The following is a 19,154-nucleotide window of genomic DNA, read 5'->3' on the forward strand; positions in this document are numbered from 1 at the left end:
GCTATATTTTGTCTTTTGGAAATTTTTCCCCCTTCAATCTAATGCTGTACCCAATTGATTTTGAGATCCATAGTTAAGCCACCTTTCCTGTTTTATTCTTGAACTAGGCAAAAATGAACGATTGTTGTAATTCATCCATGCTATTTATTAAATGCTTGCCATTGCCTTTCCACTGTCAACCCTTTAAATAACATTACCTGACCTATAGCTAAATTACTGGGCCCAGATAGATGGAACGTGAGGAAGGGTGCAAATATTAAAGGAAAAAAGGTGGAACACACCATAAAGCTTTGACCCTAATTTTGCAATACGCTCCGAATGGGAGAGATACTAATGAGCTACTTAAGTTTGAACCGTCCAATTACTGGTCAGTCAATCAAATGAAGGTGGTAGACCTATCATTCACAGTATAAATAATTTAGAAAGTACAACCTAAGATACTCAACAATCATTTGTTAAAGGAAAATTCATATTTTGACTATTATTTGATTTTTATGGAGGAAATGATTTTAAAGTAGGGTACTAGGATTCCAGATTAAAAATGAACAACTGATTTAAGAAGGTAGACACAAAATGCTGCAGTAACTCAGTGGGTCAGGCAGCATCTCTGGAGAGAAGGAATGGGTGACATTTCGGGTCGAGACCCTTCTTCAGTCTGTTACTCCAGCATTTTGTGTCTATCTTCGATTTAAACCAGCATCTGCAGTTCTTTCCTATACATAACTAATTTAAGAATATTGATTACGTTGGGGAGAACTTCAGGCTTCCAAAAGATATGAATGGAATTATTATATGTTTAATATATCGGCAGATTTAATTCTAGTTGGAAAAATACTGGCAATGAATTTGGAGAAAGGACCTCAGAGTATGTTTCCACAAATCCATGAAGGATCCATAGGGTGGTAAAGTGACTAGTAAGTAGCAGAGAAAATGGAAACCCAAACAAACGACATCCGCAGGCTTTCCATCATTTATGATGCCATCTATATCCTCAAAAACTCCAATCAATTTTGCTTTCATAAGTCAGTATAAACAGACCAATGTGGTCAATTACCCGACTATTTTCAGTCTAAATGTACTTCAGTTCTAATCATTAGTAAAAGCTTGCCCTTGACATCAAAGGCGTACTGAACCAAGTGTGGCATTAAGAAAGCTATTACATCATTGAGATCAGAGGAAATCTGCCCATTGGCTGAAGCCAATTCTTTTTCTCTATGATCACATAGAAGGAATTCCTCAAAAGGAAAGAGATCATTTTCAGAAATGATAATTGTAGAACTTCCCTCCAATTTAATTTGCCATGTATGATATCAAGAAACAAATGAAAATATGAGATACCATAAAGACTATGGCCCAAAAGAATTTCCAACCTGTAACGCTGAAGACTTCCATACTCTAGCCAAGCTAATCATGTAATACCAAAGCTATTGCCTGACAACATGGAATATTGTCTGGCCACATCCTGTTCACAGAAAGCAGGGCAGATCCAGTAAAGATAATTGCCATGCTACCAGTCTGGTCTCAATTATAATAGAAGGTTGAAAAACAGCATGATCAAGTGGCACTTACTCAGTGATACGCCAACCTTCCAATAATAGTTTGTTTCCTTATGAATTAAAGCTTGCTTACGATGTTTTCCATATAATTACCCACTGAACTATTACATATTTACAGCTGAAACTTTGATTTTGAATGCCTTTGACAGGTATTTCAGTTAAATAAAGTACTGATGAATTTTATCGAAACAGCATAACAAAAGAACAATCAACTGTTCACATAACTCAGTATATCAAAAGTTTAAATATCAACTGAAAATCCAATTTTTATTGGTTAAGCGTTAAAAAATGTCATTTATCTTTATTCCCATTTGAAAATTACTTGATGCATAGGTCATCTTCTAATGCCGTTAAGTTTGATTTGTCATTACTGCTATTTAGTTTGATTGTCATTAATTTGAGAATAGGCAAATAAATGAATTTAAGATGCAAATCAGCAATGACCTAACTCAATGGGGGAATACCAACTGGATAGTTTATTCCTGTCCTTTAAAACATTTGGAAAAAGTGAAAAACTGAATGAAGAAATACATTAATAGTTTCTTACCGCTTTGCTTCAGCTGCTCATCAGCTTTCTGGGGATAGATGGGATGCCAAGTATAGTCAATAGAGAGTAGAATAGTTGGTACAGACCAGCACTCAATCCAATCAGTCCTTTAAAAAAAAAAAATCAATATCTGAGTCAAAGAATTGCAATTAAAACAGAACAAACATCTACTTAGTGCAATATTTTTTGTTCAAAAACAAATCACATTGTAAAGATCTTTTTTACTTTTCAAAGCATTAAAAAGTGCTTGCTTATTTGATCTGACATCACATACAGACTGTAGGAAGTTCAAAACATTTGGCATCTTAAATATTTAAGAAATACCAAATTATCTCATACAAATTAACTGTCAAGCACAATCAGAAATGTTATGGAAAATGGTGCTTTTAAGACACAAAATACATATTTCGTTTTTTGCTACTGGTATTCTAGGACACCTAGTAATGGTTTAACTATCATCATGGGTTTCTTTCAGCATTCACCCAAGTAAGCAGACCATACCTAGGTTTCACCTTTCATCCTGACGAAAGTAACAGGGAAAAGACTAGAATCTTACCACCTGCTCAGCTTCACAAAAGAAAATTAATGAAACATTAATTATCTTTTGCTCCCCACAGATGCTACCTAGTAGTTGTAAATTTCTAGCATTTTCTGGTTTTAATTTAAATTTCCACCATCTGCATTTTTTTAAGATCGATTGGCACCTGAACCCTAATAGACAATAGACAATAGGTGCAGGAGTAGGCCATTCTGCCCTTCAAGCCAGCACCGCCATTCAATGTGATCATGGCTGATCAGGCAGACAGGTATTAAAAAGCAGTGGCAACTGACAAATATGCATATATTGAAAGAATGGCTAACCCGCTGCGTTGAGGGGAAGAACAGTGCATTGGAGTACTGGATTTTTAGAAGGAATTCAGTGAGGTGCCACACCATATAGTTTATTACTTACATTGATTTGGGGGTGGGGGTATTATGTTAACATGAATTGAGGATTCCCGATAGTTAATGGACAGAAAACAGTTGGGAAAGTAAAAGGATAATTTTTGCAATGGCAGATTATATGACAAGGTTCATTTTCTTGAGCTTCTGCTATTCACAATCTATACAACATCAGAGAGGCAGGGACTGCATACAATACATCCATTTTCCGACATTACAAAACCAAGTGGGAATTTAAGCTGTGAGGAGCAACTAGAGGGCCCAAATCATTCAAGGTCTGAAACTTTAAGCAATGTAGATGCAGGCATACAGTTATAAAAATATTATGTGAATGGATAAAATACGCAGTAAATCATTAACGATTCAGGGAAGCATAAAGTAATCTGTGACCCCAAAAAAGATAGAAGATATTCTGATGTAAATCCAGACATGTAGAAATGATGGTGATCAAAAGTGACTCAGGGCATTAAAATAGCACGAATAGGTAAAGGAAATATTTGAAGTAACGGGAATCTTCGGCTTTACATCCAGAAATAAGAATACAAGTTAAACGTTATGCTATAACTATAGAAAGTAATGGAAGATTCTAATTACAAAAACATTGGCAAAAATTTTAACTCTGTTGCATTCACTACTAAGTGCCTGACCCACTGCAAGTTTCTGCCATCTTTTGTGTTTATTTAAACTTCCAGCTTTCTCAGAGTACCTTACATCCCTCTAACGATTCACTGTGATAGAACTGTTTTGTTCTGGAACCACCTGTCGAAATCATCACGAAATGAAATTACAGAAGGAAAATTACCTCCTTCTCCACAATTGCAAAGTTAACAACAAGAATGGTGTGGATAACGGAAGAAAGAAAGCAGTGTTTCAGAGCAGGCTGAGTACACAATATTAGACATGAAAGAAGAATTCAGACTTTGGCTGTGGGTGGGTAAGCAAGAAGTATCCACAACCAATATGTGTATCCCGATTCCAAAAGTCTCGCACTATCATCCAAATGGTGATAACAATCCTGAAAAATACGTTTCCTAATGCTTTTCAGTGGTGTGATAATCACATCTGATGTAATTATGCACACAATAGTTGTCCATTTGAAGCATATATGTGGTGCTATTATTATTTTCCCTGCCAAAACAGTTTATATCAACACCATTTTACTGCTCTTTTTACTGTGCTTTGGATGTGATTTAGAAAATATGGCCAGACATTATCAGCATAATTGAAAATGTTCCTGGAACCATTGTCTAATAATACCCTCTTTCCTTCCTGTTCCGAATATTTGAAAGGATCTTTCTGGTTTCCTCCTTTACCTTCTCTCAAATGCATGCTGTCCTCATTTCTTGTAGGTACCTTACTTACAGAGAGCCCAATTATCCAAATATCTCAAGCTCTCCTTTCTGTACCAGCTCCTTAGGCACATATTGAACTGCACTATCTTTCTATTCCTTGCCTCACTTGCGATTATAACCCTGGAGGGTTTTTTCCTCCACAATAGTTCCAATATAGAACACCGTCTAAAAAAGGGCTCTTAAAATCATAATACTTTGTTTGCAAATTTAACACAGTCATTTTTTTTTTAAAGTCAAAATTGCCAACATTTTTTTTTAAATGGAAAAAGAGCAATACAAAGAGAATTAACGTTCAAATTAAAGGAGAAAGTGCTAATACTTCTTAGTTGGTCAGGGAACGTTTGTTGAAAGAGAAATAAGGTTAGTATTTGAATGATCTATCATCAGAAATAGCTGCTGGTGTATCTACAGGTAGACACAAAATGTTGGAGTAACTCAGCGGGACAGGCAGCATCTCTGGAGAGGAATGGGTGACGTTTCGGGTCGAGACCCTTCTTCAGATTGGTGTATCTATAATTGTTTAGCTTTAATTTTACATTGTGCTGTGCTTTGGTAAAATATGAAAAGAGGAGAAAACTTCCAGCTTCTGACAGTCTTAGAAAGAAACATTTTTTTAAAGTTCAGAAAATAGGGATATTTTAATTTTATAAGAGTAAGTATGTTGCAAGTTAAATTATTACAGAAATAGAGTGGATACTTACTCTGGTTGGGTAACATTACGCCACTTCAGCTTTCTTGCTTTTTGACTAGTTTGGCTCTCACTTGAAGTAGATGGTTGAGGAGATACCTTGTTGGGCTGGGAATCATTTACTAATGTCATAGTAGCATACCTACTAGGATGGCAGTCAGGGAGGAATAAACGCAAATCTATATTTTCAGCCTGCAAATGTAAAATAAGAACAAAATGTATATTGTAACATTTTTATTTGAAAACATTTTTTAAAAAGTGAATTGATCTTTGTTTTCACACACGTCAAATAACAGAGTAAATGTTTTTCAAATATGTGGATTAATGCTGTGTCAAAACATATCAATGCATGGTAAACTCCTTAACATTACAGCAAGTGGGTAAATTGGTTCAGATAACAAATGCCATTAAAATAAATTGGCTGAGAAAGAAAAGTTGTCAACACTGGGGGAAAGCTGTGCTTTGAGTACTCTCTCATTGGATTTTTAAACCTGCAAACTAATGCAATCGGCAATTCGGTTCAGCCTTTTATAGAAGACTGCAGTTCGGGTAAATATACCGATATGTCAACTCCTTGATTGTGCACTGAATTCCTTGAATTGCATGGAGTTTCTCTACACAGATTGAGGAAGAGATTAAACTGAATTATCAAGAGGATGTGCAGCAACATGTAGTAGCAGAATTAGTACAGTGTACTAAGGAGTGAGGCTGTTACATTACTACTTGAGATGGTAGTACAGAAGTAGATGTGAGCAGGCTGGGAGACAACAAGGGTTCAAAACAATATTTCGAGTGAAAAAACACATTTATGACATGCATCTCTAGACTAAAACACTCATTTTTTTGCTTGTTTGTTCCTGAACTACAGCCAAAACGGTATACGATAGCACAACAATTTTAGGCCCACCTTACTCACCGTCGTCCCTTTGGTGCTAATGGAAGAAGTTTCATTGAAATCGGTATTATATTTTAAAAGTTATTCACATTTTAACGTTTAAATCTATCTCCTAGGGAGGGAAGGGGAGGGAGGGTGGGAGGGAGACGTGGGACGATAAGGGGGGGTTGAGGGGGATGGAGCAGGGTGGGGGGAGAGGGGGGAGGGAGGGGGAGGAGGGAGGAACGGGGAGGGGGGAGTGGAGGGGAAAGGGGAGGGGGAGGAGAGTGTGCTGTACCAATGCAGGAGAGGTTTGGGCCCAACGGGTCCACTTGGTCTATTTAAGAAAATAAATCTTGGGTATAAACAGGATTTGGGGGGGGGGGGGGGGGGAGAGAGTGAAAATAACCTGTTTTCATGTGAATTCCCCAGTAATCAGACACCATTGTCTCTTAAGAACACAGCAGTTACTTCAACTGCAATCATTTATATTTGACATTTGTGCAACAATGTTCTATTAACTGAGACAGGAAACTGAAGAGGCTAGCATCTTGAGCAAAGTACAAAGTGCTAGAGGAACTCAGTGAGTATCTATGAAGATTCACTGATCTATTCCCTCCACTGATGCTGCCCGACCCGCTGAGTTCCTCTTGTACTTTGTGCTTTGGTTAACATTTAGCCTTTAGTATTTTTAGCTTGCAATAACAAACTTTAGTATTACAAAAACCTATATTTTGTTACTGAGAGTTTGAAATTCTCTCACCCCTAACTCATATTTCCCCATTGACACAATTATTTTTATAACTCTATTTTTTATATTACAAGGTTTCTGAAGAATGCAACCATCACATTATAGTAGAACTGCCTGTATTCTCAGACATCTTGAAGTTGATCACAGCTATATGGGAAATCTTGGTATTTAAATTATATGTGATCCTCACTGATCCTTACTGATTACTGGTCAACAAATGATTGCTTGCTACTCAGTTATTACACATACCTTCAAATCAAATTTTGTGTTGCAAGTTTCAGGAACAAAGTTATTGAAAGGCAATGAGAATTCGATATTCAACGTTTCTCCACATGCTGCTAAGTAAACTGCAACAGAAGAATAATATTTCAAAGTTTCTAAAGCAACTAACATTTATTGCAGGCTGCTTATGAGCTTTCTGAAATCTTTTAGAAAGTAAACAGCATTTTCAACATAAATCAGAGCAGTTCATCTTACCATATATAATATTTAATCACAATGCACACTATTGGAAACCAGCTTACTCCTTCAATCATCTTTAAATCTATTTCCCAAATTTCATCTTTTTTCACAAAAATCAAACAAATTAAGCTGACAAAGAGAAGGCATGAAATTTATAAGACATTTGGACAGATATGTGGATAGCAAGGGTTTAGAGAGCTATAGGCCAAATGCCGTTGAATAATCCAAAAGGCCAATTTGGTTGGCATGGACTAGGTAGACCGGAGTGCCGTTTCTGTGCTGTTCAACTCTATGACTATGATACAGTTTCATCTCTTTATTTACAAAGCAAGAAAAAAGCTGCTTTTGTTGGCAGCTTTTATGAACATGCACAGATTCTGAAATTCTCAAAGTACATCTGCTGTGAACACCTGCAATTAGTTTTCTAATCAGCAATTGATAGTTCTTCATGCACCTTGGAAAACACATCAGCTACCCATATTTTTATCAATAAAGGATTCCCACAGAGATTAGTCCTGGCATAGGTCCTAAGCTATCTTCACAAAGACATGACTTGTCACAGAAGCCGATGAATTAACGGTTAGCCAGGCTTAAGAATTTCATGATAGTTACAAAACACACATGGATGATTGATATACTCTGGAAGCTCTCAAATATATACTTTCAAAAATGAACACTGAAACACACATATTCTCAGTTTTCCTAGACCCTTAGAAATGAAAGATTAATCAAACATTCAGAAATTGTCAAATATCCATTAGGCTCCTCAACATTAGCACTTATAATATTATTTTAGAGCATTACTACCGCTTCAGCTCCAGTGAACAATTTTAAAAAGCAACCATCTGGCATGATGAGAGGAAAATATTAAAATAACTTGCTCCAGCTTTAACATGTTGCTTCTTGCAAAGGTGTGTATGAGATCCCAGCACAATTCTAATCATGGCCATTTCACAAAAGTGGATTTATATTTTTGATAGCTTTGTACTTTTTTAATATCTGATCCATGTTAAAATATTGCGAGACATTTTAAGTTCCAAGAATGGGTGAAGAGAAAAATAATCTTTTTGGGAGACGAGATCTATTTTAACAGGACAGTATTTATAATTTTAAACTCAGGTCAGGAATCCCAGGCCATTGGAATTCTAGCTGGTAAGTGCAGCAACTGGACCTAAATCCATATGGCAAGAGCTATTAACTGAGAGAATGATGGGAGAGAAAGTTAAAATGTGATTTTAAGGCCAAGCCATCTAATGCAAACTGAACACATGAATTTCTCAAACCAGAACTGGGAAGTTCACACTCAAGCATGAGCAAACAATGAGCTTAACCATGAAAAACCTCAAGAAAAACAAGAAAATTCAAATCTTTCTTTGTTTCTCTCAACCACAATTACAATCTTTGAAATTAAAATGTTAATTTTAATAATGTTCTGCCACAATGCAAAATGAATACAGGCCTAGAGCCATAACATTGGAGCAACCAGAGACTATAAACTATCAGTAACAACCAACAGTAGTACAAAGAAAGAAAAAATATATTAGATTGCCTTCAGTGCTACATGCCAAATGGTTTTTGAATCATGCAAGACCTATTTAGAAATTATTTCTGATCCTTAGGTTTCTGCTTTCCTTTCAGTCACGTCCAATAGTGTGGCCATTCAACTGGGATGGAGGCTACCAAAAGTAACATTCAACCACAACCTTTTGAAATAGCTTAATTTACGGGCTAATAATGCACACAGCATTCTATGGTCATATTAAGATGCTTTTTTTTTGATAAACTCATGGGAAAATGTGTATAAATTTGCAATAAAAGGTTATTTTTACCATTTTCTTAAGGTGCTTACCGTTTTCCTGCTGTTTGGTAGAGCAATCTATCCAGTTGTGTTGATTTGTTGCCCAGATCATCTCAAACTGATGGAACATCACTTTTAATTTCCAAGTGTATGGAACAAATGAGAAGATATCAGGAGCACTATCACTAGCCCAATCTTGTATTAAGTCTTGAAAAAATGAAAGCACAAAGTTTAAACAATATTTTAGTATAATCAAAATATTAGAAATGAGCAAAAATAACTTAAAACTTCTTTCAAAATGAATTCAAAAGTGGGAAACCAGCTTTATCGATAAGTTAGTCTAAACATCTTATAACTAGTCAATAAAACAGGAAGAGGCCAATGAGCCAATCAGATCCATGTTGTCTCCAACAGATGATCAGCCATGATCACAATGAATGGCGGTGCTGGCTCGAAGGGCCAAATGGCTTCCTGCACCTATTTTCTATAAAATCACTTGCCTCTTGTTATTTCTCCATTGTTCTGCTACGCCACTCTTTTTCACATGTCCATCAACTACACTTTGATAGTTCTGCCAGTTACTTACACTAAGGGGTAATTTGCAACAGCCAATTAAACGTCTTTGGGATGTGGGAGAAAATATGTACACTTTGTAGAAACCCTCAAGGTCACAGGAAATGTCACAAGTTTGGGGTCAGGTTTCTGCAGTTGACAATAGACAATAGACAATAGGTGCAGGAGTAGGCCATTCAGCCCTTCGAGCCAGCACTGCCATTCAATGCGATCATGGCTGATCACTCTCAATCAGTACCCCATTCCTGCCTTCTCCCCATACCCCCTAACTCCGCTATCCTTAAGAGCTCTATCCAGCTCTCTCTTGAAAGCATCCAACAAACTGGCCTCCACTGCCTTCTGAGGCAGAGAATTCCACACCTTCACCACCCTCTGACTGAAAAAGTTTTTCCTCATCTCCGTTCTAAATGGCCTACCCCTTATTCTTAAACTGTGGCCCCTTGTTCTGGACTCCCCCAACATTGGGAACATGTTATCTGCCTCTAATGTGTCCAATCCCCTAATTATCTTATGTTTCAATAAGATCCCCCCTCATCCTTCTAAATTCCAGTGTATACAAGCCCAATCGCTCCAGCCTTTCAACATATGATAGTCCCGCCATTCCGGGAATTAACCTAGTGAACCTACGCTGCACGCCCTCCATAGCAAGAATATCCTTCCTCAAATTTGGAGACCAAAACTGCACACAGTACTCCAGGTGCGGTCTCACCAGGGCCCGGTACAACTGTAGAAGGACCTCTTTGCTCCTATACTCAGCTCCTCTTGTTACGAAGGCCAACATTCCATTGGCTTTCTTCACTGCCTGCTGTACCTGCATGCTTCCTTTCATTGACTGATGCACTAGGACACCCAGATCTCGTTGAACTCCCCCTCCTCCTAACTTGACACCATTCAGATAATAATCTGCCTTTCTATTCTTGCTTCCAAAGTGAATAACCTCACACTTATCTACATTAAACTGCATCTGCCATGTATCCGCCCACTCACACAACCTGTCCAAGTCACCCTGCACCCTTATTGCAACAATACTAACAGCTGCACCACTATGATATCAAATTACCAGTCTATAATTAAAAGTCATTCAACATGAATATTTTCAATGAATCAGAGAGCCAATACAGATCAGTTAAAAGATAGATGAGACGCAAATTATTTGAAGTGTTGAATTAGCAGAGAAACATCTACACATTTTATTGTCTGAAGAAGGGTCTCGACCTAAAACGTCACCCATTCCTTCTCTCCAGCTGCCTGTTACTCCAGCATTTTGGTTGACCTTCATTTAAACCAACATCTGCAGTTCTTTCCTATACATTTAATTAATTTTTTTCAGAAGGTGTCTGATAAAGTCCTTCAGAAGCAATTGTAAACTGAAATCAAAGCTCCTAAGAATGATGGCAAATTATTTAATTGGCTAAGAAATAGCCCACCATGTCCACGTCGACCATCGTGCCCATATATACCATTCCTACCTGCATATTCCTCTATACCTTGCTCATTCAAATATCTGTCTCAATGCCACCTGAGCAGTGGCAGTGATGATGCCTCCACCATCATCATCATCATATCATCATCATATATATACAGCCGGAAACAGGCCTTTTCGGCCCACCAAGTCCGTGCCGCCCAGTGATCCCCGTACATTAACACTATCCTACACCCACTAGGGACAATTTTTACATTTACCCAGCCAATTAACCTCTCCTCTGGGCAACTCATTCCAGACACAAAGTGTGAAAATTTAGATCGCAGATCCCCTTTGACCGTAAGCTGAGGCCCTCCAGTTTTAGACCCTACCATGGGAAACATAGTCTGGCTATCTACTCGATCATGACTTTATATAGATTTATATCAATAATGACTTTATATACCTCTGTCATGTCATTGCACTTTGCTCCAGTGAAAACGGACCGAGCCTATCCAATCTCTCCTTATATCTCAAACTCTCCAAGCCTGTTAACATCCTTGTGAATCTTTTTGGCATTCTCTCTTGCTTTATTACATTTTTCCTACAGTATGTTGTAGGCGCAGCGGTAGAGTTGCTGCCTTACAGCGAATGCAGCGCCGGAGACTCAGGTTCGATCCTGACTACAGGCGCCGTCTGTATGGAGTTTATACGTTCTCCCCGTGACTTGCGTGGGTTTTCTCCGAGATCTTCGGTTTCCTCCCACACTCCAAAGACATACAGGTATGCAGGTTAATTGGCTGGGCAAATGTAAAAATTGTCCCTAGTGGGTGTAGGATAGTGTTAGTGTGCGGGGATCGCTGGGCGGCGCGGACCCGGTGGGCCTGTTTCTGCGCTGTATCTAAATCTAACAAAAAAGAAAATCTAAATCTAACTGTATTCTATACTCCAAGCGTGGCCTAATCAATGTTTTGTATAACTGCAACACAATATCCCAACTCTGTACTTGATGCCTCAGCAGATGAAGACTACTGTGCCAAACACCTTCCTCACCAACCTGTCATTCCCTGTGGCATTCACTGTGTATGGTCAAAAAGGCTTTTGGCACATTGCCCTTCATCAGTCAAAGTAAGTTGGGAGGTCATGTTGGTGACCACTTTCTATAAGACGCTATATAAGACGTTGGTGAAGCTGTATTTATTGTGTTCAGTTCTGGCCACCATGTTATAAGAAAGATGATGTCACGTTGGAAAGGGCACAGTGAAGATTTACGCGGATGTTGCCAGAACTCGAGGGTCTGACGTATAGGGTAAGGTTAAGCAGGCTGGGATTCTATTCCTTGGAGCACAGGAAGCTGAGGGATGATCTTATACAAGGGTATAAAATCATGAGAGGAATAGATTGGGTAGATGCACAGAGTCTCTTGCCCAGTATATGGGAATCGGGAACCAGAGGAAATAGGTTTAAGGTGAAGGGATAAGATTTAATAGGAATCTTTTTCACACAATGGGTGGTGGGTGTATGGAACGAGCTACCAGGTGAAGTAGTTGTGGCAGGGACTATCGCAATGTTTAAGAAACAATTTGTCAGATACATGGATAGGGCAGGTTTAGAGGGATATGAGCCAAATGTAGGCAGGTGGGACTAGTGTACATTGGACACGATGGTCAGTGTGGGCAAGTTGGGCAGAAGAGCCTATTTCCACACTGTATAACTTCCATGATTAAGTACTTTCTGCAATAGAATTTCCAGCAACATTTGAGGAAGGACATTCTTGCTATTGAGGGAGTGCAGCGTAGGTTCACAAGGTTAATTCCCGGAATAGCTGGACTATCAGATGTTGAAAGAATGGAGCGACTGGGCTTGTATACACTGGAATTTAGAAGGATGAGAGGGGATATTGAAACATAAGAGTTAAAGGGATTGGACACGCTAGAGGCAGAAAACATGTTCCTGATGTTGGAGGAGTGCAGAATCAGGGGCCACAGTTTAAGAATAAGGGGTAGGCCACTTAGAACTGCGATGAGGAAAAACATTTTCACCCAGAGAGTTGTGAATATGTGGAATTCTCTGCCTCAGAAGGCAGCGGAGGCCGATTCTCTGGATGCTTTCAAGAGAGTTAGATAGAGCTCTTAAAGATGGCGGAGTCAAGGGATATGGGGAGAAGGCTGGGCAGGGTTATTGATTGTGGATGATCAGCCATGATCACAGTGAAAGGCAGTGCTGGCTCAAAGGGCCGAATGGCCTACTCCTGCACCTATTGTCTATTATGATGATTGACATTAGATTGATTAGGCAGCAAATAACCAGTTTGCACTTGTTCTGCCTCTTATAGAAAGAGAAAACATGGGCAATTTTCCACACAGTTGATTAAATGCTACCACTCAAACATTTCTGGCTAGAACGCGAGTATTCATATTATAACCAAGTGTTGGTTAGTCATATATAACAAAGAGTAAATCAAATAAGCTGAAAACTGGCTTCTAAGACGAGGATCCTAATCGGTATACGACTGTGAGGAGTTGCATTTTATGAGGTTGAATGTAATATATTCCTTTATTCGTCCCGCACCGGGGAAAGTTACAGGGGAGTGTATACTGTTAACGGCAAGACCCTTAGCAGCACTGATGTGCAGAGGGATCTTGGAGTCCAAGTTCATAGTTCACTAAAGGTGGCAGCACAAGTAGATAGGATAGTATGCTGGTATGCTGTGGTATGCTGGCCTTCATTGCTAAGGGCATTGAGTACAAGAGTCAGGAAGTGATAATGCAGCTCTCCAAGACTTTGGTTAGGCCACATTTGGAGTATCACGTGCAGTTCTAGTTTTTCCATTACAGGAAAAATGTGGAGGCTTTGGGGAAGGTGCAGAGGAGGTTTACCAGAATGCTGCCTGCATTAGAGGGTTTCAGCAACAAGGAGAGATTGAATAAACTTGGATTGTTCCCTATGGAACATCAGAGGTTGATATGGTGATTTGATAGTATCTAAAATTATGAGTGACAAAGATAGAGTAGACAGTCAGAACCTTTTCCCAGGGTAGAAATATCCAACACTAGGGGGTATAGCTATACAGTGAGAGGGAGAAAGTTCAATGGAGATGTGCAGGACAGGCTTCAGACACGAAGAGTGGTGGGGGCCTGGAATGCATTGGCAGTGGTGGTAGTGAAGGCAGATATGATAGTGACATATAAGCGCTTTTAGATAGACACATGGAAGTGCAATGAATAAGCGAGTTCAGTATCTTGACCGTGCATGCGCAGGTCATAGGTCACAAAAGCTAAACATTCTCGCCAGCTGATAACAGGGAAGAAACAGCTCTTGAATCTGGTGATGTGATTGTAAGCTTTTATATCTTGTACCCAAATAGGAATAAAGATGATGAGGAGTGTGATTGTTGCCCTTGTTTTCCAGGCGTCGCAGTGGGGAAGAGGGAGTCCGCTGAAGTTTGAGTCTGGCCTGTCCACCGTCCCAGGCAATGGGGAAAAAGCCACACGGTTGTGGGCTGTGCGGTTGGACTTTCGCCCAGCTGCCGGGCCACCTGCGCATGCATACGATCGAGCTGATGTTCAGATGCGAGGTGTGCGGAAAGGGCTTCAGGCACTCCTCGAATTTGGCGAGGCACCGACACAGGTATACCGGCGACCGGCCCTTCCAATGCAAGGCATGCAGCCTCGGTGCTGCTGCAACACTGGCGCTTGCACACTGGCAAGCAAGAATTCCGCTGCAGGCTTTGCGGCGAGTTCTTCCCCATGTGGCCGCTGTTGGCGCAACACCATCGCATCCACCAGTGGCCGGGTATTCGCAACCCGCTCGGGGCTGTCGCGGCACATGTGCGCAGCCCAGAGCGGGTGGCTCCCGTTCCGCTCCAACGCCTGCGGGAAGGATTTCCGCAGCGCTGGCTACCTGGGTCTTGCATAGCGGCGAGACCCCATTTGCCTGCGAGGTCTCACGGCCAAGCATTCGGCAGCCCGTTGCAGCTGAGAGCCCACCGCCGGCGCAACCACGAGCAGGAGCGACCATTCGGCTGCAAGGTTTGCGGCAAAGCGTTCTGCAACCCGTCTTACCGGCGGACGCACCAGCCAAGTGGCCCTTCAGATGCGAAGCGTGCGGCAGGGATTACTGCAGGGGCTCGTAACTGCTGATCCATCAGCGCTTCCCCAACGGTTAGTGGCCCTCCAGGTGCGAGACTTGCAAGAGCTTCCTCAGCTCTTCCTCCTTGATCTTCCTCCGATCTGCCGCAGCACTAGCCGACCGACAAGCGCTTTCGGTATGACTTCTGCCACCCTCTACTCCTCCTCTCTGGAGATCCACAGGGGGACTCGCACAGGGGAGAAGGCAAGGAGGTCATACTACAGCTGTACTGCAGTATTGTGCACACAATACTCCAGGTGCGCGCCACTCACACCGAAAGCGCCTGTCGGTCGTCTAGTGCTGCGGCAGATCAGAGGAAGGAGGAAGATCAAGGAGGAAGAGCTGAGGAAACTCTTGTTGCAGGTCTCGCACTTGAAGGGCCACTCACCACTGTGGAAGCGTTGATGGATCAGCAGTTACGAGGCGTTGCAGTAATCCCTGCCGCACACTTCGCACCTGAAGGGCCGCTTGGCCAGTGTGTCCACGGATAAGACGGGTTGCAGAACGCTTTGCCGCAAACCTCGCAACCGGACGGCCGCTCCCACCCACGGCTGCGCAGGCGGTGGGCTCTCAGCTGCAACGGGCTGCCGAAAGCCTGGCCGTGAGACCTCGCAGGCGAACAGGGTCTCACCGCTATGCAAGAGCCAGGTAGAAGGCACTGTGGAAATCCTTCCCACAGGCGTCGGAGCGGGAGCCGCCTGCTCCAGGCTGGGCACCTGTGCCGTGACAGCCCCAAGCAGGTACCCGGCCGCTGGTGGATGCGACGGTGTTGCGCTAACTGCAGCCGCACAGGGAAGAACACGCCGCAGAGCCTGCAGTGGAATTCTTGCTCGCTGTTGTGCAAGCACCAGTGTTGCAGCTGTGCCGAGTCTGCATGCCTTGCATTGGAAGGGCCGGTCGCCGGTATACCTGTGTCGGTGCCTCGCCAAATTCGAGGAGTGCCTGAAGCCCTTTCTGCACACCTCGCATCTGAACATCAGCTCGATTGTATGCATGCGCAGGTGGCCCGGCAGCTGGGCGAAAGTCCAACCGCACAGCCCACAACCCTGTGGCTTTTTCCCGGGACGGCGGACATGCCAAGCTAAAACTTCAGCGGACTCCCTCCTCCCCGCCACGGCGCCTGGAAAACACAGGCAACAATCACACTCCTTCCTCATCATCGTTTTTCCTATTTGCAATCACTTATCACCAGATTCAAGAGCCATTTCTTCCCCGCTGTTATCAGCCGGCGAGAATGTTTAGCTCTTGAGACCTACGACCTGCGCATGCGCGGTCGAGATACCGAACTCGCTTATAGAGGGATAAAGATCCTGTACAGGCAGACTTGGCATCGTGTTTGGTGCAAACTGTGAGGTGAGGAGCCCATTCCTGTGCTGTGTTTGTGTTCTATATGTTCTTACGTTATACGCGTTGGATCATTCACTCAACACCTCCAGCTGAAGGTCGTAAAAGTTTCAGCCTTATCTTCGGCACTCATATGCTGTACCCCATCATTTTTGAGGATTTCAATTGACTCCCCTCCTCCTGTTTAATTGTCCAGCACCACTCAAGGAGATTTGATGGGACTGCAGAGTGAGGATTGAATCCATTGGTTTAGCTCTGTAACACACATGTAGTTTCAATTTGTAGTTGCACATTGTTGGCATGTGATTTTAATGTGCTGTCCACTTTGACCTCGCAAACCTGTTGAAAGTCTAACCCATTTAACACAATTACAGTGCTACTACATAGCACCATAGTATCTTCAATGTGAAAATAGGATGTTGTTTCCCTTCCTCCCAACCCTAAAGACTGCATTGCTCGCATCTACCTGTGCAGTTAGGAACAGATGCAATTTCAATAGATATGCGAAAGTACATCGGTCATCTTGCTCATTCTTACATTGGACTTGGTAAAGACAATTGTGTTAGTGGGGGAAAGGGATTAGCTGTGCTCTAAGAGACAATGGTGTCTCACAGCATGGAAACAGTTTTCCACCCCTATTCAGTTTAAACCCAAGACAACTTTTTTTCTGCTTGCCAATTTCCAAGGTAACTTTTAAGCGATGCTCTAGTTCCTGATGAAAATCACATTTTAACCAATTCCGCCACGTAAAGTTAATAATATTCCATCAATCATCTCTGGTGTTACATCCAATTCATGTTATGAAACATGTGTTATACAGAATAAACTTTAAAGACTGATCTGATTGATAAGTTTCACTTAAAACCTTCAGTGATCTAAAGCACATTCACTCTCTTATCCTTATAACAAATGATCAAAATATTCATTAATCTTTCCATTTTGTGCATCTGAATAAATAACATTTTTAGATGGCAACCAGAGTTCATCAAATGATGAGAAAACTCCATAAATATCCCTTCGTGCACTATCCAGAGGTAACCATTATTTTAGTGTTGTAGCTTATGAACATCCTGAAAAATGACCAGTGACCACCGTGTTTTCTTCATTCTTTCATATGGCATATATTATGATCAAAATAACATTCGATATATTCAGAATAGTGGTGCCACAGGAAGAAATTACTATTATAGTGTAAAATATTAATATATTTAAAGATTCAGTTGCTTGAAAGATGAAAGTGACTCATTTCCTGATTTAATTAATAACATTGCTTTACTCCTTTGATGTGAATGGCTTTCTTCCAATATAGATGTTTCCATTATCAACATGTAAAACACTGATTCTTTCCTGAAAATGCTGCAATCTACTTGTCACGTCACTATTCCAGCTTACATTTGTATAAATATATTTAATACTACTGCAATGGTGTAAAGCAACATCAAGGAGCCTGCATAATTGTTGGTTAAGAGTTAAAAGCAAATGGTGATGATAAAGGCAGACACTCTAACCATAATGAAATTATGTTATCGTTTAGACAGCTTTCAACTAACAAGAATTAAAATAATCTTTCCTCACTGGATTTAATTTAGAAGACCGCAAATTGGATGCCTGTGTTCAAGTTCCCATAGCCTCTGGCTCAAGCTGATCTTTGAATGTTTGAGAAACACTATACATACATGTTAATTCCATTTCAAACCAAATTTGAAACCTATAATTTCAATTATATTCAGGTATATATCTCTTTTATTATTCTGGTAGATGGTCACATGACCCTAGAAAGGACAGAAGGCTACAAATGAAGCAATTAATATATTAAGACGTGTCACATTGCATTGAGGAATAATTCTACAATGTCATGGACTGAGGGATTTAACCTCCAACAAACACAACTATCTTTCTTTGTACAATTATCATCAGTGATGTATGACCATCATCAGTGATGTATGACTATCATCAGTGATATATGACTATCATCAGAGAAGTTTCCCCTTGTTTCTCATTTACTCCTGTTCAATGAAATATGTCCTTGTCAGTGGCAGTTCATCTCCCATACTTCTTCAACTTAACATTGTTTTTTCCAAAATGCTTGCAAATGTTTCCCCAAAGTTGTAATGAGCTATTAAGTTGAACATTCCTGGTAGAACCAAAACAGAGCAGTGAGTTTATTGCTGAGCTACCACTACACAGCTGTTCCTAATAATTGCTCCACAATTTATTGAAGGGAGAAGAGTCAAGAGAGTTTTATTGTCATGTGTCCCAGATAGAACAATGAAATTCGTACTTGCTGCAGCACAACAGAAAATATGTAAGGCCAATGAGCAAGTACACAGATACATTCAATTTGACCTTTTGTATTAAATCAGAATTTGAAATGGCACAGAAAAAGAGATACCCCAGATGTCACAGGACAGCAGGAATGTAATGGCTTGATAAGCGTTAAGATTTATTTGCCTTAAAATGGGCAAAATATCAAATCAGTTATAAAGATGACAAACAGTAATAGGCCCTTGCACTAATCCATAAGGCATATCAATAGTCACAAGCCTCCGGTCCAAAAAAACAGCCACACACTACCACCCTCTGCTTCCTATCACAAAGACAATTCTGTATCCAGTTAGCAAGCTTTCCCTGGATGCCAGACGATCTAACCCTTAAGGGCAGCCAATTATGTGCAACCGTAACAAAAGCTTTGCTGAAGTCCATATAGATTATGTCCAGAAGCATATCCTCATCA

The 19,154-nt window shown here is 40.8% G+C and overlaps 1 protein-coding gene across 7 annotated transcripts in view; it reads right to left on the minus strand.

The window, feature by feature from the left end:
* The window catches only part of kiaa1109 (KIAA1109 ortholog), a 292,965-nt gene that overhangs the window by 199,674 nt on the left and 74,137 nt on the right, over positions 1-19,154 (minus strand). For all 7 annotated transcript variants that reach the window (XM_078405533.1, XM_078405525.1, XM_078405561.1 and 4 more), the window contains exons 16-19: positions 9,022-9,177; positions 6,960-7,057; positions 5,099-5,277; positions 2,104-2,210 (exon numbers count right to left, since the gene is read on the minus strand). In XM_078405533.1, the coding sequence (XP_078261659.1) occupies positions 2,104-2,210; positions 5,099-5,277; positions 6,960-7,057; positions 9,022-9,177 (540 nt within the window). The remainder of the gene's footprint in view (positions 1-2,103; positions 2,211-5,098; positions 5,278-6,959; positions 7,058-9,021; positions 9,178-19,154) is intronic.

Source organism: Rhinoraja longicauda, chromosome 1 (assembly GCF_053455715.1).
Source record: "Rhinoraja longicauda isolate Sanriku21f chromosome 1, sRhiLon1.1, whole genome shotgun sequence".
NCBI classification, from domain to species: domain Eukaryota; kingdom Metazoa; phylum Chordata; class Chondrichthyes; order Rajiformes; family Arhynchobatidae; genus Rhinoraja; species Rhinoraja longicauda.